The following is a 19,042-nucleotide window of genomic DNA, read 5'->3' as shown; positions in this document are numbered from 1 at the left end:
GAAACCCAGTGCCGACGGCGTGACCTTAGGTCGCTACGACATGACGACTAGGAAATGGCCGTTTGTATTGTTGTATGAGGCCACGGCGTGGTCATAGATGCCCACGATGTGGTAGTTGACTAAAGTCAACGTTGATCGTTGACTTTTTGACTTGAGTTGACTTTTGGTCAAACTACTAGTTTTGGAAGAAGAGTTAAGGGCTTACCTTGTGTAACGGTATATGTGGTGCATAACATCGGTATTTCTGGCAGTGAGAGCAGTCGCAGCTGAGTATTGACTGAGAGGTGAGTCTCTTCACTGTACTCGTGGGTCGAATGCACCAATGCCGAACCACTAAATTATGTTTGTAGGATGATATATGTCTCTGTGACACTTGTTGATATGCCTGCATGTGCTTGTTGTCTTTGTGACTCTTGCTGATATGACTGTATGTTGATTGTATGTAGGGTGAAATAGATCCGGGGGTGAAATAGACCCGTTCGGTTGAAAAATATCGATTGAGTTGAAATAGACTCGGGGATTAAATAGGCCCAGGGTGAAATAGACCCGTTCGTTTGAAAAATACCGATTAAATTGAAATAGACTCGGGGGTGAAATAGGCTCGGGGTGAAATAGACCCGGTACAACTTCGTATTGATATGCATGTATGGTATGAGGTATTTTAGGGAACTCACTAAGCATTGTGTTTACGGTTTTATGTTTATGGTTTCAGTTACTTCCGGTTCTAAGGACAAGGGCTCGACATGATTGTACTGCATCCACCAGTATTCCGCATGATTTGATTGATTTTGTACTCTTGATGATTGTATGGCACATTTTATGTTACGATGGGTTTTCCAACTGAATGAATGGTTGTTTTGATCGATTTAAAAGAAATTTTTTACTTTCAATTTTTGGGATGTTACAGAATTTCACAATATACTTCAAAATATATTTCAAAAAAAGTGTTGGTAAATAAACTTGTATTGATGGTACATGTCTATGTGGATTTGTGGACCCCCCCCCACCACACACACACATATGTCACATCATTAATGGTTCATTTAAGGTTTTTATTAAAAAAAATCACATCTTAAAAGTATACATATATTTTTTGGGAAAATGACTTACAAATGTAACAAAGTATAAAAAAAGAACAAAACAATACCAATGAACTTTTCTTTGTATACTTATTACTTGCAAACTATAGGCTTTCTACATGTATGACCATTCAAGTTGATCTTTTGCTCAAAAAATATCATTGGTGTTACTGACACAACATGTTACCAGCCACGTGGCATGACCCGTGACATCCCACGTGACAACTAACATAGATTTTAGTGTTGATGATGTATATATTCTATCATTAAATGTTTTTTGTACACATTTTATCATTAAACTTTTCTGTACACACTTTAACATTAATCTTACATAATTTATTCAAAAATACATATATTTTAATGTAATATGTATTTTTACTTATTGATAAAGTGTTTCTTATGACAATTATTTTGTCTGAATACCAATTGTTGGTCAAAAAGTTTTACCTTACTGATCCAAATAACCTATCTCATTGGTCTAGTATATGAGAAAGCCACATACATTTTTTTTAATATCACAATCTATGGGGCCAAAATTTCAATCATTGCTAACAAAACTCTTTTCAAAAAATATTCCTACCGAGGCTTTACCATATCTTGGATAACTGATACCTAAACAACATGTTTCTCCCTAATGTTGTATGAAATATTGATAAAAAAGTTATATTTGTTCTTTATACTAAGGCTTAGGGTTTTCCAAATACATGTTTGTATACAAAATGCTCATTAGACTCTACTATTTATCCAAGAACACATTTAATTTCTTTGAGGATTTTAATCAAATACTTGGTGTGTGACATAAAAATCCACCTCTATATAAGATTGATTCGTAAACAGATTCCACATACCGAAACAAATCGAAAACATAGAAATTCACAATGAGCAAGCAAAAAATTGGCATTGCCTTTAATTACAAGAACTGAATTTTGATGAAGCCATGGAGTCACACACTTGGAGCCACACACTATATTTCATCGACTCTATAATTTTCTTGATCAAGAATCACTTGTGAAATGACAATCATTATCACTGAGTTGCTTCGTTTTGCCCACTTGAGAAAACCAGCCAAAAACCTCATCTTTGAATCACTATTTGAATTCATCATCAAACGTTATGATACCAATTTGTTTGATTTGTAGAACTGGTATTCAATAAAAAAATGTCATCTAATATACTAGACTAATGAGGTAAGTTATATGGATCGATAAGATAAAACCTTTTGACCAATAACTAGTATTCAGATAAAAAAATTATCATCAAAAAACACTTTATCTATAAATAAAAATACGAATTAATATTATAATATACATATTTTTTGAACAAATTATATAGGATTAACTATAAAATATGTACAAAAAAGTTTAATGATAAAATGTATACAAAAAAAAAAGTTTAATGTTAAAATGTATACACCATCAACACCAAAATTTATGTCAGCTGTCACGTAGGATGACACATATCATGCCATGTGGCTAGCAACATGTTATGCCGGCAACATCAATGATATTTTTTGAACAAAATGTAAACTTTAATTGTCATAAGTGTACAAAGACAATAGTTTGCCACTAATACTTGTAGAAAGAAAAGTTCAATGGTATTTTTTTTGTACATTTATGATACTTTGTTACCCTTGTAAGTCATTCTTCCAATAATTAAAGCTTTTAAAATTAGTTTAATCATATATGGTATCATATATCTCATGCCTTCAATATTGTACACCTTTCTATTCATGTTACTATTTATAAAACATAAACTAAATATCAAAACTTTGATTCAAGCAAATCGTTTCCTCCAAGTGTCTTAACAACAGTTTTCAGAAGTTTAATCTCTTTGTCCCTCTTTGAAATTTCTTCTTGTTTTGTTCTTAATTCTTCCATGTGCAATTCAAACACCTCTATAATGAAGAAGAATACAATGTTAGTATAAAAATAAGAAATTCTTCCAACAAACTCTAAGATAATCCACATTGTTCCACCAACATTAAGATGTAAATAAAAAAGTTATAGAGTGTGCATACTTGTGGTGTTTTCAAGCTCTTTTATCATCTCTTTTGCTTGTAATTCAGCAGCCTTTTGTCCTGCTTCAGCTTCTCTTTTTTCTATACGAGCATGAGCTGAAGCTGAAATGGCAGCATCTACCTCTCGTTCTAATGTCTCTACTCTTTGCTCAAGAATCTGCATCCGAAAAAAAGTCATATGAAAAAGAGGATTTTTTTTTCTCACAATGTTTTTGAAATGAAATACAAAAAGAACCCAGATAAAACAGCATCTGATAATTTTTGTCCTACTAGTTGATCTCCAATGAAATGAAAGTAGAATGACGATGTAGAAATTGAAACTCTTAACTGTTGAATTTCAATCATACATAATCAAACATTGATAAGAAGCCTTGCTGGATTTGTTATTAAGTCGAATTTTAGCGATTTGATACATTAATGACCTCCATTGAAACTCAAACAGTTCAACTGCAAGGTCCAATTTCAAACATACAACACCAATCAAATCAGCCACAGAAACTGATATAGAAAATCATACGAGTTTTCTCTGATTTGAACAGATTATAAGAAATCGAATGATTGAAACTCAAACAATTCAATTGCAATAAGACATCATCAACATGTGGATTACCATTTATCAATCAAATCATATATCGGCAGAGAAATGTGGTTGAATCGGTTAATTTGACAAGCCAAGTTGTAAAAATTGTTGAAATCAGGTAATAAGAAACGGAAACGGAACCTTGATTGTACGGGCTTGTTCGGAGGTTAAGGAGGCTCTGTTGTAAGTATTGGGATCGACGTAGACAGCGCTCTTGAGGAGTAGCGTTTCAATGGAGGTGAGATTGTGAGATAAGTCGGTGAGATTGGCGATGGCGGAATTCCATCTCTGGTTTCCTTTGCCTTTCTCTGTGTCCTCCATTGTTGCTCCTCAACAATGAATGAAAACAACTGCCGGCTTCTCGTCTTGTTAACGGGTTAATATTTTATCAACAGAAAATAGTAAAGAAACTACCAAAAAAAATCATAAAAGAAATATATCGCTATATTTATAATACTTTTTTTTTTTTTTTTTTTTTTTTTTACAAGTTGACGTTGTTGAAGAAGTATTTGTTCATTTCTAGAGGCTAGATTTTTGAAGCAAGTGTTATATTTTTATGGAATATATAGAAAATATGATGTAACATATACACATTCATTTTGATAAATAAGATGTTTTCACGATCTTCTAATTACTGAATAAATGAATATAGTTTGCTATAAAATAGTATATTTTATAAAAATACGGTGTAATATGTTATATAAAGCTTTTAAGGCTTATAAACTTCCATCAAATGAAAATTAACAAAATAAAAGGAATTACATTCCTTCGTGAATGGTAAATACGTTTTTTAATTCCTACACAACAAACACCATTTCATTCCTTTTCTAATTCCATGAAACCTACTACACGTAATTTTTCCACTAAATAGACATTTTTAAATTCATTTTCTTATTTGTATATATATAATGAGTTTTATGCGGAAAAATCTCATTATTTTAAGAAAATTTTTGATAAAGTCCTAAAAGTCTTTTTTTAAAACAGAAAAATTTCATTATTTTAAAAAAAAATCACATAATCTGCTATTTTCTGTTAAAATATAAAAAAAAATTTCATTAATTTGCGCAAAATGTTAAATAATCGAGACTTTTCTGTTTAAAAAAAAAAACTTTTACGACTTTATTAAAAAATTTTCCAAAATAATGAGCCTTTATTGTATAAAACCCTATATATAACAGACAAAAACGCACACATCCCATTTGATATTACAACAAAAGGCAGTTCTTTTTAGTTTTTACCAAATATAAACAAAAAATGAAAATCTTAACACAAACTAACAAATGATAGAATCTACAACATTCTTCAATTAAACTAGAAAGGTTACCCCCGCTACGCGGGGGTCAGAAGCTTTCAATGTTGTTTCCGAATTGATAAATATGACAGATATAGAAAGTGCAAGGATGAAAAGTCCGGGTTTTGCCCCGGACAAAAAATATAAAAGTTTTGACTGCAAGGACCAGAAGTGTGAACATGACTAAAGAATTAAAGGGATAGGAATTAGCAACTTTTTAGAAAAGGGATCAAAGTTGTCAAACCGTTAAAGTTTTGTGGCCAAACTTTAAATATTAAAAGGTTCCAAAAAAGTGTAAAAATATTGATTGCAAGGACCAAAAGTGTCAAAATGGGTAAAGAATAATGAGCAAAGTTGCCAAAAAACATCCAAATTTAGTATTCCTAACTTCCAACAATAATACAGGGACCAATTCTGCCAAAAAAATGGGAAGTTGAATGGAACACAAACAAAAGGACATGAATAAATTAATTAAAGAAGTAAAGGGACCGGATATGTAAATCAAGAGACCAAACCTGAACAAAATATACCAACTTCACTATTCCTTTCTTCTACAACTTTAATATATATATAATAATAACATCATCAACAACTACAAATGTAGACAAATAGTTGTAAAGAAATGAAATTCTACATCTACACAACATAAAACTTACACCAAATATTCCATTTTGAGATTAAATCACCAATAAATGCCAAGAGATCTTAACAGTATTTATAACAAGATATTTTTTAAAAGTTTATAAAAAGACTAAAAAAAGTTTGCTTCTTACAACACCCTTTTGCATTTCTAAGATGGCTATCCTTCTGTAAACAATAGAAAAGGAGAAAAAGGTCAAAATTTTGCAGATTGCAATATGAAAGTCGATTTCTTTAATTACAGTGAAAAAGATTTTTAATTTTTACCTTTAAGGGTAGAGGAAAATCCACAAGTTGTCAAATGCTTTGCAAGATCTTCCCCAATTACTTTCTTCCAATTTGGTGTAGCTGTAGCTTCAGATACAGGCAATACAATTGCTGTCGCTGTTTCAAGATTCACATTCGCAGAAGCCACTTGTGCCTATTCATGTATACAACTTTTTAAATCAAACGATTTTGTTTTCTTTTTCAGGAAAATGTCAAGAAGATTAAAACAGGAATGAATGAATGAAGAAGTAGATACTTGATTCTCCAAAATTCTTTGTACACTTGATGAACATCCTCCACAAGTCATCCCCTATCAAAGATGAAGCTCATAAGCTAGACAAATTGATCATTACAATTTACACCTGATTCTCCATTCTATTTTGGGTCAATCTTCTACGAAATTGGTGAAATTGGTTATGCGTTTAATCAATATTGTTTGCGATTTCTAACTTTTGTATAGATTAATGAGAAAATGTGTGTTTCCGTAGATCATTATCCTCGTTTTATCGATGAATTGTCAAAAACGGGAGTATACAAAAGTGATTTGGGAGAAAATTACTTACGCTAACATCAAGAACTATCACATCGGGCGATAAGGGCGAAACATCATCAGCAGCAGCAGCAGCGATGAGATTCGACTTGACCTTCCGACCATTAGCAGAAGGAGAAGCAAAGGAAGCAGCGGAAGAGACCGCAGCTCCAGCATTCCTCAAGCCAAACTTGACTGATGATCGCCGAAACGCAGCGCTCGGGTTGGGGTTGATTCGTCGAGGGTGGAGGAGAATTAATTGATTTCGGAAGGTTTGGCCGGAGCAATCGAGGGTATTGGAGATGGCTGCAGACAAGGTCACCTCCATTTTTGGCAGGGGGAGGGTAGTGGTTTGAGAGATCTATCTATCCACTGCTTATAAATCTATTTTATGATTTTATCGATGGAAAATATTACTGTGAATTTAGCCGATTTTTTAAAAGTATTTTTAAATTTTCGACAATAACGAAGTAAAGGTTGTTTAGTTTAGGTCGTTTTTCTCATTTGATTTTTTATTTTGTATTAATTTAGTCATTTAAAGCATAAGTTTTAAAATATCACCGAATTTTTGACTTTAATCGTCTAACTCTTAGGTCCCGTTTGATAGTTGCTGACTGAGAAAATGCTGACTGGGAAAGTTCTGTCTGGGAAAGAAATCCTGACTGAGTAAGAAATCATGTTGTTTGATTGTCCATCTGACTGAATGTGCTGAGTGATGAAAAATGACCATTTTACCCTGCTGTTATATATAGTGATGGATTAATTAAGTTGCTGAATAATTATAAAACATACATATTGTCATAAAAAATGTAAATTACACAAAAATAAAAAATGTCATACAAAATGTAAATTAAACATAAATCATTTAATATCCAAATAAAAACATAATGAAATTTAAAATAACATAATAATTTAATGTAAAGTAGGTGAAAGTAGTCGATTTGCAATCTGATCACGCAAAACACGCATATACTCAACGGCTTCTGGACCCCATTCTATGCCTTGTATGTTTTCTCTATCAATTCCCCCACCTTGGACGTCAGGAGTAACCATAGTGTCCTCCTCAAAATTTCTAAACAAGTCATCTTCTATATTGTATTTCCTTATAAAATTATGGACTGCGACACAAGCAATGACTATGTCTCTTTGCACTGTAAAAGGATAAGGAGCCATTTGTTTTAAGATTGAGAATCTCGCCTTCAATACACCATAAGCACGCTCAATAACATTTCTAAGTTGTGCATGAGCATGATTGAACCTTTCTTCTCTAGTTAAAGGTCTGCCTCTTCGAAAATCGGCTAACCAATACCTAGTATTGCGGTATGGAGCCATAAACCCACGAGTGTTTGTATATGCGGCATCACAAAGGTAATATTTATCTGCAAATGAATGTGACACATATTATATAAAGAAGATAGATAATAAAATTTATATAAAGATTACAAACCCGGTGGAGGAAATGGAAATCCAGAAGTCGAATTGAATGCAACTTCTTTCAAAACTCTTGAATCATGTGCTATACCCTCCCATCCAGCCCAAACAAAGGTGAATATCATATCAAAATCACAAATTCCTATAACATTTTGAAAACATTCTCCTTTTCCTCGTCCCCTATAACGAGTTTGTTGATCAACGGGTACAACCGCATGTACAAGAGTTCCATCTAATGCACCTATTGCTCCGGAAAAAATATTTTTTAACCGTCTATGTCGTTCCGAGTTATGTCTTGTTGGATTAGGAGTTGTTGGTACTATAATTTCTTTTGCAAAACACATCATTGCAGTTAGGACCTCGTGAAAACATTGATGAATCGTTTGTGTGGAGTGATGAAATCTTCCCTTAACCGCGCGAAAACGTTCATTATGTCCTATAACATGTAAGAATATAGCCATCTTCTCTTCAATGCTTATTGTTTTACTAGCTTGCAACCAATTTTTTTTTGGGTAAAATGGTTACATAATAATGCAAATGCCTCTTGTGTAAGACGCATCATATCGTAACATTGTGTAGGGTCTCCGTACATCAAATCTTGCGTATACGCATACCCGCTTGTACCGTTATCTCTAATTCTATGAGTTCTGATTAGTCTACGTTGGTTTGACCTCAACCAATAAAACACAAGTAAAAGAAAAGCTACAACTTCACCATCAGTAACCATACTTGACCTGTTGCAAAGAATTAGGTAACATGTTAAAGTAAAAAAAATCATGCACCAAAAAAATTAGTAAACGTCATATTCAATAACAAACGTCATATTCAATATTCAATAAAATCCAAAAGTAACATCCAAAAAAGTAACATTCAATAACAAACGTCATCCAAAGTAACATCCAAAAAAGTATCAAACATAGGATCCAAAAGTCATGCAAACTTTCTACCCGCACCCATCAAAGGTAACCATATTTCCTACCCGCACCCATCACCCACGACTCACAACTAGTATGTGAAAGTCGTAACCAAACTTTTCTAACATCAGCACTTTCACCAAATAGCAAAAGAGCGGTCTTGTGTCTTTCATCTTCTTCTCCTCATTCCATTTTGTTCAATTTCTCCATACACGCATCAACATCCTTATCCATTTCACTTTTTTCAATTCTTTCATTTTTTTCCACTAACGACTTTGCAAGCTTTACAATCTCCTCTTCAACTTCTAATGCCCTTGCATCTCTTTTTTTCCCACCAACTTTTTTGTTTCCACCAACTTCCGTATTTTTTGAACGCCCCGAAGATTCTTCACTTGCACCTATGTGTTGTGTTGAGGTTTCCATTGGAACATCATCATCAAAATCATGGGCACTAAACTCTTCTACAGGACGAGGGAGTGTAGAAGATGGCCCCCAACTTTGAAAGCCGGTTGAGGTCGACCCTTCAAATAGTTGGGTGCAAAGTTCAGGAAACAGCAGAGGTTTAGTTTTCAATGACAACACGAACTTGTTCAACTGTTACAATTTTTATAAATATTAGTATTTTTTATAAAAATAATTATAATAGTATTTGTTATAAAAATATTACCTTCCCCTCTTCCTTCTATTGTTCATCAGTCAGGTTAAATTTATTTTTTATAGGGTCATATATATTGCCGGTTTTGTTTTTCAGTTTCACCCAAGCAACATACTTTGATTTGTAGTAGTCAAAGTGGTTTCTCATTTGCTTCTGATCAACCTCTTTACCGTGTTCGTTCATCAATTTTTCGCGTACTATCTTCCATGAACTAGCCTTAAGCCCAGAACCCTCACGACCATTAGTGGTTAGTTCATGGATACATGCATCAAGAAAAGTTTTGTCCTCACTTTCATTCCAAACCAACATCCTAAAACAAAAAAAAAAAATATGACTTTTGATTTCATAGCTTATACACAACCAAGTTTCAGATTTCATAAAATGTACCCACTCGAATTCTTCAAACAAGTCACAATATTGTTATTAATTTAAGAAAAGTTCATTTTTTAGTCATCACATTCCTAGACCCAAATAATACCATATCCAATTTCATGAATTGTTGGTGTATTTGATTCCAGTTTATCATTTGGAATTATATCACATAATTTTGAGGACCAATGAATATCAAAATATATTTTGGAAACAATTCGCAGATCAGATATCACAAATCAGACACAAGTTTTAGGGACTTCACAAAAATTTGAAGTAGCAGATTTGAGACGCGAAAGTAATCTTTAGCATTGCAAAAATTTGGCAGAAAAAAATATAAACAATCCACAAAAAATTGCCATTGCAGATTTCAGATGGCAGATTCCTCTAGCATATAGAAGATTTGATAAAAAAATCATTCACAACTACAGGTTAACCAGAAATCTTTGCAATTTGGCAGAAATTCGTGTCAGCAGATGGCAATAGACAGAGAATATGATAATCAGAAAAGGAAATTTTTGGTGTTGAAACCATCCGAATAAGCAGAAAATCGAAATAACCAGTATAGACATGGAAATATCGAGAATTATAAACATAGACAGAAAAGATCATAACCAGAAAAAGCAAATTCGTTACCTGATCGGAGAGCTGGCGGCGGTGGAGATCGGAGATCGGAGAGCTGAGTCGACAAGGATGATGGTGGTAGAGATCGAAGAGCTGCGCACTGTGGCTAGAGAGAAGAAGATGGGAGATGGAGAAGAAATTGTGATTGGAGGCGTCTTCTGTGAATCGTATCCGAACGGAGATGACAGCGATAAGGAGGGAGATGGCAGCGACAGGAGCTGTTCGATGGAGGCGATGGAGGAGGCGTGATTTTGGACGCGGTATCTTTTAGGTCACCAGAAAATTTTGAGAGGGTAGGATGGTATTTTGGCGAGTCAGCAGCATCTTTAGAGCTGAGCGAGACATCTATTTGGGCCAGACAAGCTGACCGAGACAGCTCCTATCAAACACGAAACATCTGAGCGAGACATCTAATTGATTTAATTAAATAATCGAACTTTATTTCCATCTATTTATGTATCAAATTATTTGATTCCTAATTACAATGTTTATGTTTAACTTTGAGGCCAACATTGTTGGCCTCAAAGTTAAACATAAACATTGTAATTAGGAATCAAATAATTTGATACATAAATAGATGGAAATAAAGTTCGATTATTTAATTAAATCAATTAAAAATGTACCATAAATATTTTCTCAAAAAATTGACGATATTGTATTAGATAATGTTTTATAAAATTTGGCACAAAAATATAAGAATATATTATGATTGTTTTTTCATATTTATATAAACAACTTCAACGACCATTATTGTAATAAATCTTTTGTAACATACACGTTCAGTTATCGTGTTATGTAATTTTAAAATTTAATAATATAATGAAATATTATATGAACTTGAGCGTTGAGTTCTAACAGATAGTTTTTACTAGAATTGGAGTAAAACTATGTTTAGAATCATTCGGAAAGTATTGGAAGTCTTATGGGATTCCAATCAATAGTCAAATATCGAAATTAACGAAAATATAAAGTTGGAAATAAGTAAAAATAATGTTATTGAAAGTTGTAAAGAATCTCGTTAGAAACATTTAGGCGAAAAGCTCACCGAAATCCGAGTTATAACGAAGAATTTATGACTATTTGAAGTTTCGCGACAGAACCGGCACGACGCCGTATGACGTAAAAAGTAAGTTTTCGATAAACTACTTTTTAGCCTTTATGATCTAAATAAAAGGCGTAGTATTCGTTAAACCGAAAGTTTTCATAAAAAGAACATCCAAATCTGACTTCGTATGAGGAAGTTATGATTTTTCTAAGTTTCGGAATAACAATAGACAGCTAAAAACTCGAAATAAAGATCGAATGATTTTTAGCCGATGCAACCTAAACGATAATCGAAGGTCTCGTCAATAGTAGTACAACGGTAAAAAGACAGACGAAAACGGACATCGGATGAATTTTTAACAGAATATTCATGTCCCGGCCCGTTAAAAATATAATATTAAAAATAAATTCAAAATTAGCCGACGGAGTCTAAACGAAAGTTGTAGAGCATAATTTCACCTACGCGTGGATATAAAGAACGTCAAAAACGGAGCGCGTATGCGAAATATATGGATTTTTGAAGTTCGGAGCACAAACTTCGAGACCTGACTGCGTTCACGACGTGAACAAGCATGGTTCACGACGTGAACTACTTGAACGACACCTCTCAAGCCTAGAAGACCCACGGCAAGCCTAGGGGATGACCGAGATCAAACTCACGACGTGAACAAGCATGGTTCACGTCGTGAACCTCAAATTTTGACCTATAAATAAAGGGCCAGCCCTCTTACTTCCGTTTACTCAAAAACGCAACCCTCTCTCTCGTATTTCTGATTTTGAGATATTTTCCCGAGCCAACGATCGCTAGCTGCTGACAGTGTTTAGTCAGATTCTACCGGCAAAAACGTTCTTTAGGGGTAATTTCATCGCAACATCCGATTATTTCACGGTGAGTTCAATACATAGGAACAGTTGTATGTTATGTGTTATATGTGCTATGTGCTTTTCCGTGTTATCATCTTGTGTTATTATTTCTGCTATTTTGATAGCACAGCTGTACCTTTGGCTATGTGATCAGTGAAAGGACTTAGATTCACAGTGGTATTGGTATGTAGCCTCCGGCCGTGTAGAGCATGTCTCGCAAGAGAATGACTTCTACCCCTATGGCATTGACAGAAGGTTAGATAGGGCTAAAAGCCTGAAATCTACCAAAATGTTTAATCAGAAATTGTATGTCATATGTGTCATTTGGGCCGAAGCGTTATTGATGTATATCAAGTATTGAAATTTTTATGTCTCATTGATTGTTATGGAAAGTCTGTCGCATGATTCACATATGCATTTGTTGTTCCTTGTTTCCCTTTGTTTCTGCCATATTGAAGTATATATATGACATAACGTTATATTTTATCTATTATTGAACTCAGTAAGCGTCACCGCTTACCCCTCTCAGTGTTTAACAATTGGAGGTAATGAGAATCCAGTATAGTCATATACTGTTGGAAGATTTAGAATAGTTTATACTATTACTTTTGTATTTGAGTTTAAGTATGTATAAAATTATAATATCCTGGATAGTTTTGTAAAATATTAAAACTTAGTCGGTTTGTATCCAGTTTTTTGTAATAAGACCATCAATGTAAAATATAATATGTTTATGAATATGCATGTAGCATGTTTTGGAGTAACAATGTGTCGAGTATGAAAGAGGTTCTTTCATCTTTATTTATAAATTTTTTCAAAAATGTCATATTTGTATCGTCGATCCTTTTTTTAAAGTATTGTAACTTTTTTTTTTCAAACTGTTTATCATTAATAAAATTTGAATAAATATAAATTAAAAAAAACTAAAAAAATAAAGATATATGTATTTTTTTTGGCTAGAAGATGTCTGAAGATGTTAGAAAACTCTAGTTCACATCTGCGTCAAGAAGAGGACGCACAAACATTTTTAGGTCTGCAGTTTTCAAAAAAACAAACAGTTTGCGAAGACTAATGTCTGTGCGGCACACACAAAAAGGCCAAAAAGATCTGCAGACAAAAACAAACATCTTAGTCATCTAACTTTTAAATTGGTGCTCACTTTTATAAATTTATTTTAAAAGTTTGGTAACTATATAAACACAATTTAAAAGTTGGAAGATTAAATGAACACCAAATCAAAAGTTAAATGAACAAAAATAGATCGAACCTTTAACCTTTTATCATTTAGTGGTTTGATATTGATAATAATTAGATTGTACTTGTAGTGTTTAAAGCAAAGTGTTGTAGAAAACCTTATTACTTTTTCAAATATTTGTACCACACTTTTTCTCAAAAGTGTAGAAAACCTAATTACTTTTTTTCCCTATCTAACCTGATAATCCTTTATAATTATCAACGTCTTCGATTTTTTTTCACAGTTTGCTTTATCGACGAAAAGAAAAGGCTTGCATCACAATCGCAAATATACTTTCCATTTTCCAATCTCTTCTTTAATTTTAGTATAATGTTTGGTTAATGGTATATGATACGCAATTAAAAACAAAAAATGCAAAGCCATGTCCCAAAAGTTCCTATGATGTGGAAAATTTTTAAATAATATATATATATATATATATATATATATATATATATATATATATATATATATATTTATTAAAAAATTTCCATATTAGGGGTGAGATGGGTTGAGAACTCATAGCTTCTCGAGAACACGAAAACTAAAAGTGGAACGTTAGATCAAAATTAATTCATTAAGGGCATGATCATCATCTTACCAATCTCATTTAATGTTTAATTTTTTGTGTTATTGAAAATATTAATAGAAATGTCTAAAAATTTGCATAATAAATCAAATTGTCAGATTTTTTAAAAAAATAGTATTTTTCGATTTTTTTTTAAAAGTGCAGATTTTCTAATTTTTTTTATAGAAAACATGAATTTTTGAAAAAAAAAATGAATTTTTTTTAAAAGCATTTAAAAATCAATAAAATTAAAAAAAACTAGAATATTTAAAAAATACTATAAATTTTTAACCAAAAGAATTAACATTTTAGGTACATATATGCATATTTTTACAAATGCATATATGCATATTTCGTATACTATAATATTTGTAAGGAAATCATAAGAAAACTCATTTTATTTACTAATCTATAGATACAATAGAATAAATATTTTATTCGATACAAAATAAAATATAAAAACAAAAAAATGCTACAAATTTTCAAAGCGTTTTCATGTCTTCGTGTTAATATTTCCATATTTTCTTCAATTTATCATTTTTCACCTCTTTAATATTCACCACAATTTCTTCCAAATCTTCAAAAAAAAAAAAATATTATTGATGCAAAAACACTCACAAAAATACATATGTGATTTACATGTGATTGACATATGAATCACATTTACATATGACCTCATATGTGAATTACATTTAATTTTCATATGAATCACATATGATTCATATGTGAATCACATGTAATTTACATGTGAATCACATGTGATTTACATGTAAATCAAATATGATTAATATGTGAATCACATGTGATTTACATGTGAATCACATGTGATTTACATGTGAATCACATGTGATTTACATGTGAATCACATGGAATTTATATGTGAATCACATGTATAAATCCCTCCTAGGCATTTGATCAAGCAGCTAGTGTGCAAATATTTGTTCTTGGAAATGAACAGAAATTAGAAGACAAAAAATGATTTATAGTTTATACCTATTGAAAGCAAGTTATAGTTTATATATATATATATATATATATATATATATATATATATATATATATATATATATGTCGAAAACTAATGTTTTTTTCCACGAGGTCAAATAGACTAATTGGTAAATAGAGAGGCAAGTTCATTCTTTTTTTATTCTACCAAACCAAAGATAAAAAATACAATGTTGAAAGTACCTGAGAAGCATTAAGATTTTCTCCTACACTAGCCATGGCAACTGTACCCATCTTGGAATGCTTTATATCCAAATGAATCTCATTACAAAAAAAAAACGAGCTTAATCCCCATACAAAAATCTAAATAAAAAGCTGTCAATAAATATGAAAAAAATAAAAATAAAATTGAAATGCCTGGAAAAGAGATTCCAAAAGTAAATGTCCAGTGAGTTTGTATCACGTTGGTTTAACATCGTTGATTTCAAAAATATTGCAGCAACAACCCAAATTATAAAATGATTACATACCAGAGGTGCTTCACTTCTATAATGTTTTTGGAAGGAATGGAATTTGTCAAAATGAATTGTAATTCAATAAAGAAAGTTGAATAATTTCCACATATAATAATTCTTTTTATTTAAAACCCGATTTTTAGTTGAATTGGTCTCACTGCCTAGGCATCCCAGCTTAACACTAAAATTGTCACACCCCCAAACCGGAATTGCGGAAACGTTCGGGGGCGGAGGACGTCATGTACAGTATCACAACAATTGAATAATAGTAATCAAAGCAACAACAACCATTGTATTGATATTAAAATGTTTACATTGTATTCGAATCACATATGATTGACTTCAAAAGTAAATAACAAAGTAAATAGTTGAAGCTACTATGCTCCGTCTTCTAGGAACTCGGTGCGTGTACCTGTCTACTAGTGCCCTGAGAATAGAAGTGGTTTTTGAAAGAGTGTCAACATTAAAGTTGGTGAGTTCATAAGCGTTTTTGTTTTAGAAAACGGGTTCTTTGTTCTTTGTAAAACATGCGGTTTTGCTCCAGAAAATCCTATATTTTCTGATGTGATGAAAGATAAGTAAAATGACTTGTACTAGTTCCTTCCATGAGTACTTAGTGTATACAAGTTATATACAATCCAGATCGAACAGACAATCGATTGTGTGATTCTACCCCAAGCCCACAACCAAACAAAGAATAGGAAATGAGGCGGAAGCCACACATTCCACTGCATGTCGGATCCTCATTGTATATCACTCTAGCGTATTCACTAAGTACTTACAGAGTTAACTGTAATGGTCCTTTAAGATGTGATGAAAGTGTTCCTTAAGAAAATCCTATATTTTCTTAGTAAGAATATGATAATACCAGTTCCTTCTATGACCACTTAGTTTATACTAGCTATATATAAACCAAGATCGAACGGACAGTTGATTGTGTGGATCTGCCCTAAGCCCACAACCAAACAAGGAACAGGAAATGAGGCGGAAACCACACATTCCACTGCTTATCGGATATTCTTCATACATAACCTTGATGTATAAACTAGGGAATTATAGAATTAACAATGATTGTTCGTTAGTTAAATGATAAACCATTTGCTTGTAAAATACTGATGTTTGTCCTGGAAAATCCTACATTTTCCATAAAAGTGAGTTGTTGTCTTAAATGTTCCAAAAATGAAAAGTACAAGTATTTATCCATACTTAAGTTGTTAAAGTGTAGCTTTATTATTAAATAAAACTAACCGAAGACGTGTTTGTTTTGTAAACTGGAAGTGATGTTAATACCCTCCTATGATCGCTTAATAAATACGAGTTATAGAAGTGTAGATCGAACAGACAGTCAATTGGGTGATTCTGCCCTAAGCCCACAACCAAACAAGGAACAGGAAATGGGGCGGAAGTCACACATCCCACTGCATGTCGGATGTTTATTTCATATCACCCTTGTGTATATACTAAGTAATCACATAGTTATTAACTCTGGAGACTGTTTGTTAAGTATGTTATTACGTGAACGAGTCGTTGTTTTATCCATGTGAGTTCTTATAACCATACTGATGGATGTTAAACCCTACGACGTATTTCAGACGTCGTAGACATTAATGACGTTTGTCACCTAGAACGACTGTAGCTAGTAGTCAGTGCGCGGGATTGTCAGTCCCGTATAGATCTATACACAAACTCACACTCTCCCTCCAGGAGACTCTGGTTCATAAGACTAGACTTCCCTTGGCACTTAAGTAAGTACTCGAAGACGTGTCTCACAAATTTGATCCCTCAACGAATTCACGAATAATACAATGAAAACCTTTTTGTAAACAACGTGTAACCTTGTAAAAGTAGTTCGTTCGTTCCATAAACTATAATTAATATTGTTTATAAGTTTGTTTCCGTGTTAAAGTCTGTGCTTGTAAAATAGTTGGTCTTAACATGTTTTGTAAATTGTTTCCAAGTCTAGTCGTCATAATGTTTGCCGTGTTTTAATAAGTTTCGCGTTCAATTGCATGTTAACGGTAAGAAGTATAATAAGCAAAATTATATTTTTTTAAACACAAGATTACTTGTGTTTTACTTGTATTCCCCCCCCCCCCCCTAAAAACATTGAAAAAGCTTGAAAAAATATGGGGGTATGAACTCACCTCAAATGTGCGTTAGCTGGAATAAGCGAGTTGTAGAGACGATCCCCGGGTAAGCGTACGCGCGAATAACGTTATCCTAAAATAATTATATTCGACGTCGTATTTAAATTAATAATAATATGAATTTAAATAAAAGGGTTAAATAATTATTTAATTAGGTAAAGAATGCTTAAAAATTAAATAGGAATTATTTGGAATGTTGCAAAAGGGTTCACGGTTGAATAAAATGGGTTTACGGTTCGAGGTAAGTGAGTTCACGGTTAGATCTTGAGAATTATGAAGATTTGAAGATTTGTTTGAAGATATGAATGTGGGTATGAATGTTCTTGGTATGGAATATGAAGATTTGAAGGAATATGGGCGTAAACACTTGAAGATTGAGAGGAAAAGGAGTTGTTCACGGGTGATAGTTGAGAGAGTTTACGGATGAAAATGAGTGGAATGAAAGAGTTTTCGTCGAAACCACATATATATAGGGGTGTTTACGGTTCAGAATGGGCTTGGGCCTTGGGGTTTATGGTTTTAATGTGGGCCTTATAAGGTGTTCACGGCCATTCCTTGGCCGTGAACCCTTTTCTCCTTTGAACCATGGTCGTGAACAACAACAAGATTTGATCTCCTAGCCGTGAACTACCCTTGAGAATTAACCTAAGCCGTAAACCATTTGTTCTAAAAGCTATTGGACCGTGAACTCTTTATCTCTTATCCCTTTAGGCCGTAAACATATTTCAAGAACCAATCTTGGCCGTGAACGTCAAGTTTTAAATACTTTTGGGCCGTGAACATAAGTTCCTTTACTTGATTTGGCCGTAAACACACACATGGTGTGTTATTTATAGTTTAAACCCTCATCTTTTGCCAAGTGTTGGATTATACCTTCCTAACTTAGCTTAGGTTTGAATTCCTACTCCTTTGTTAGCTCTATAAACAAGCCCTAAGGCTATATAGAGGGCACCATGCAACAAGGATTGCAATGTGGTTTCACTTGTACTTGATTAGAGTTTAGGCTTTACTTGATCTAAAAATTTCGAGTTATGACATCATCCCCCCGTTAGAGGGAATTTCGTCCCGAAATTCGAATCCTAAGTGGTTACTCATGAACTAGGGAGAGAGGTAGGTACTTCTGTTCCATATGATTTTCTTGTCCCAAGTGAATTCTGATCCTCGCTTGGCGTTCCAGCTGATCTTCACTATTGTGCTTACTATTTCAATTGGTAGGGAGTGTATGGGTTCAGTTTACTTGTCTATGTTTATCCAATTGGTAGGATGTCCACTCGTAGTTCTGGACAGCTCTCGTCCTGAAGTTCATGGTAGGACTCATACCTGGTCCATC

General features: G+C 33.0%; 2 protein-coding genes across 2 annotated transcripts; both read right to left on the bottom strand.

Annotated features, from left to right (window-relative positions):
• Positions 1-2,729: 2,729 nt before the first annotated feature.
• LOC145125720 (uncharacterized) lies at positions 2,730-4,056 on the bottom strand. Its single transcript, XM_079061142.1, has 3 exons — positions 3,818-4,056; positions 3,097-3,253; positions 2,730-2,973 (listed from the first exon to the last, which is right to left on the bottom strand). Exons 1-3 carry the CDS (start codon positions 3,995-3,997, stop codon positions 2,840-2,842), a joined length of 471 nt encoding a protein of 156 aa, XP_078917268.1. The 5' UTR covers positions 3,998-4,056; the 3' UTR covers positions 2,730-2,839.
• Positions 4,057-5,619: 1,563 nt separating this feature from the next.
• LOC145123823 (copper-transporting ATPase PAA1, chloroplastic-like) lies at positions 5,620-6,788 on the bottom strand. The gene is made up of 4 exons (XM_079059034.1): positions 6,437-6,788; positions 6,130-6,183; positions 5,874-6,027; positions 5,620-5,774 (listed from the first exon to the last, which is right to left on the bottom strand). The coding sequence occupies exons 1-4, from the start codon at positions 6,728-6,730 to the stop codon at positions 5,767-5,769; spliced, it is 510 nt and encodes a 169-aa protein (XP_078915160.1). The 5' UTR covers positions 6,731-6,788; the 3' UTR covers positions 5,620-5,766.
• Positions 6,789-19,042: the final 12,254 nt, after the last annotated feature.

Source organism: Lactuca virosa, chromosome 7 (assembly GCF_052849685.1).
Source record: "Lactuca virosa cultivar CGN04683 chromosome 7, Lactuca_virosa_CGN04683_v6, whole genome shotgun sequence".
NCBI classification, from domain to species: domain Eukaryota; kingdom Viridiplantae; phylum Streptophyta; class Magnoliopsida; order Asterales; family Asteraceae; genus Lactuca; species Lactuca virosa.
This window is presented reverse-complemented; position numbering and strand designations above follow the sequence as displayed.

Bases quoted from the DNA above. Each gene is read 5' to 3' on its own strand.
- LOC145125720 (XM_079061142.1), bottom strand. From the start codon at position 3,997: ATGGAGGACACAGAGAAAGGCAAAGGAAACCAGAGATGGAATTCCGCC. The intron at 3,254-3,817 runs GTTCCGTTTCCG...TTTCGGATGCAG, and splicing joins AACAAGCCCGTACAATCAAG to ATTCTTGAGCAAAGAGTAGA. The intron at 2,974-3,096 runs GTATGCACACTC...TCTTCATTATAG, and splicing joins AGAGCTTGAAAACACCACAA to AGGTGTTTGAATTGCACATG.
- LOC145123823 (XM_079059034.1), bottom strand. From the start codon at position 6,730: ATGGAGGTGACCTTGTCTGCAGCCATCTCCAATACCCTCGATTGCTCC. The intron at 6,184-6,436 runs GTAAGTAATTTT...CATCTTTGATAG, and splicing joins TGATAGTTCTTGATGTTAGC to GGGATGACTTGTGGAGGATG. The intron at 6,028-6,129 runs GTATCTACTTCT...ATACATGAATAG, and splicing joins AAAGAATTTTGGAGAATCAA to GCACAAGTGGCTTCTGCGAA.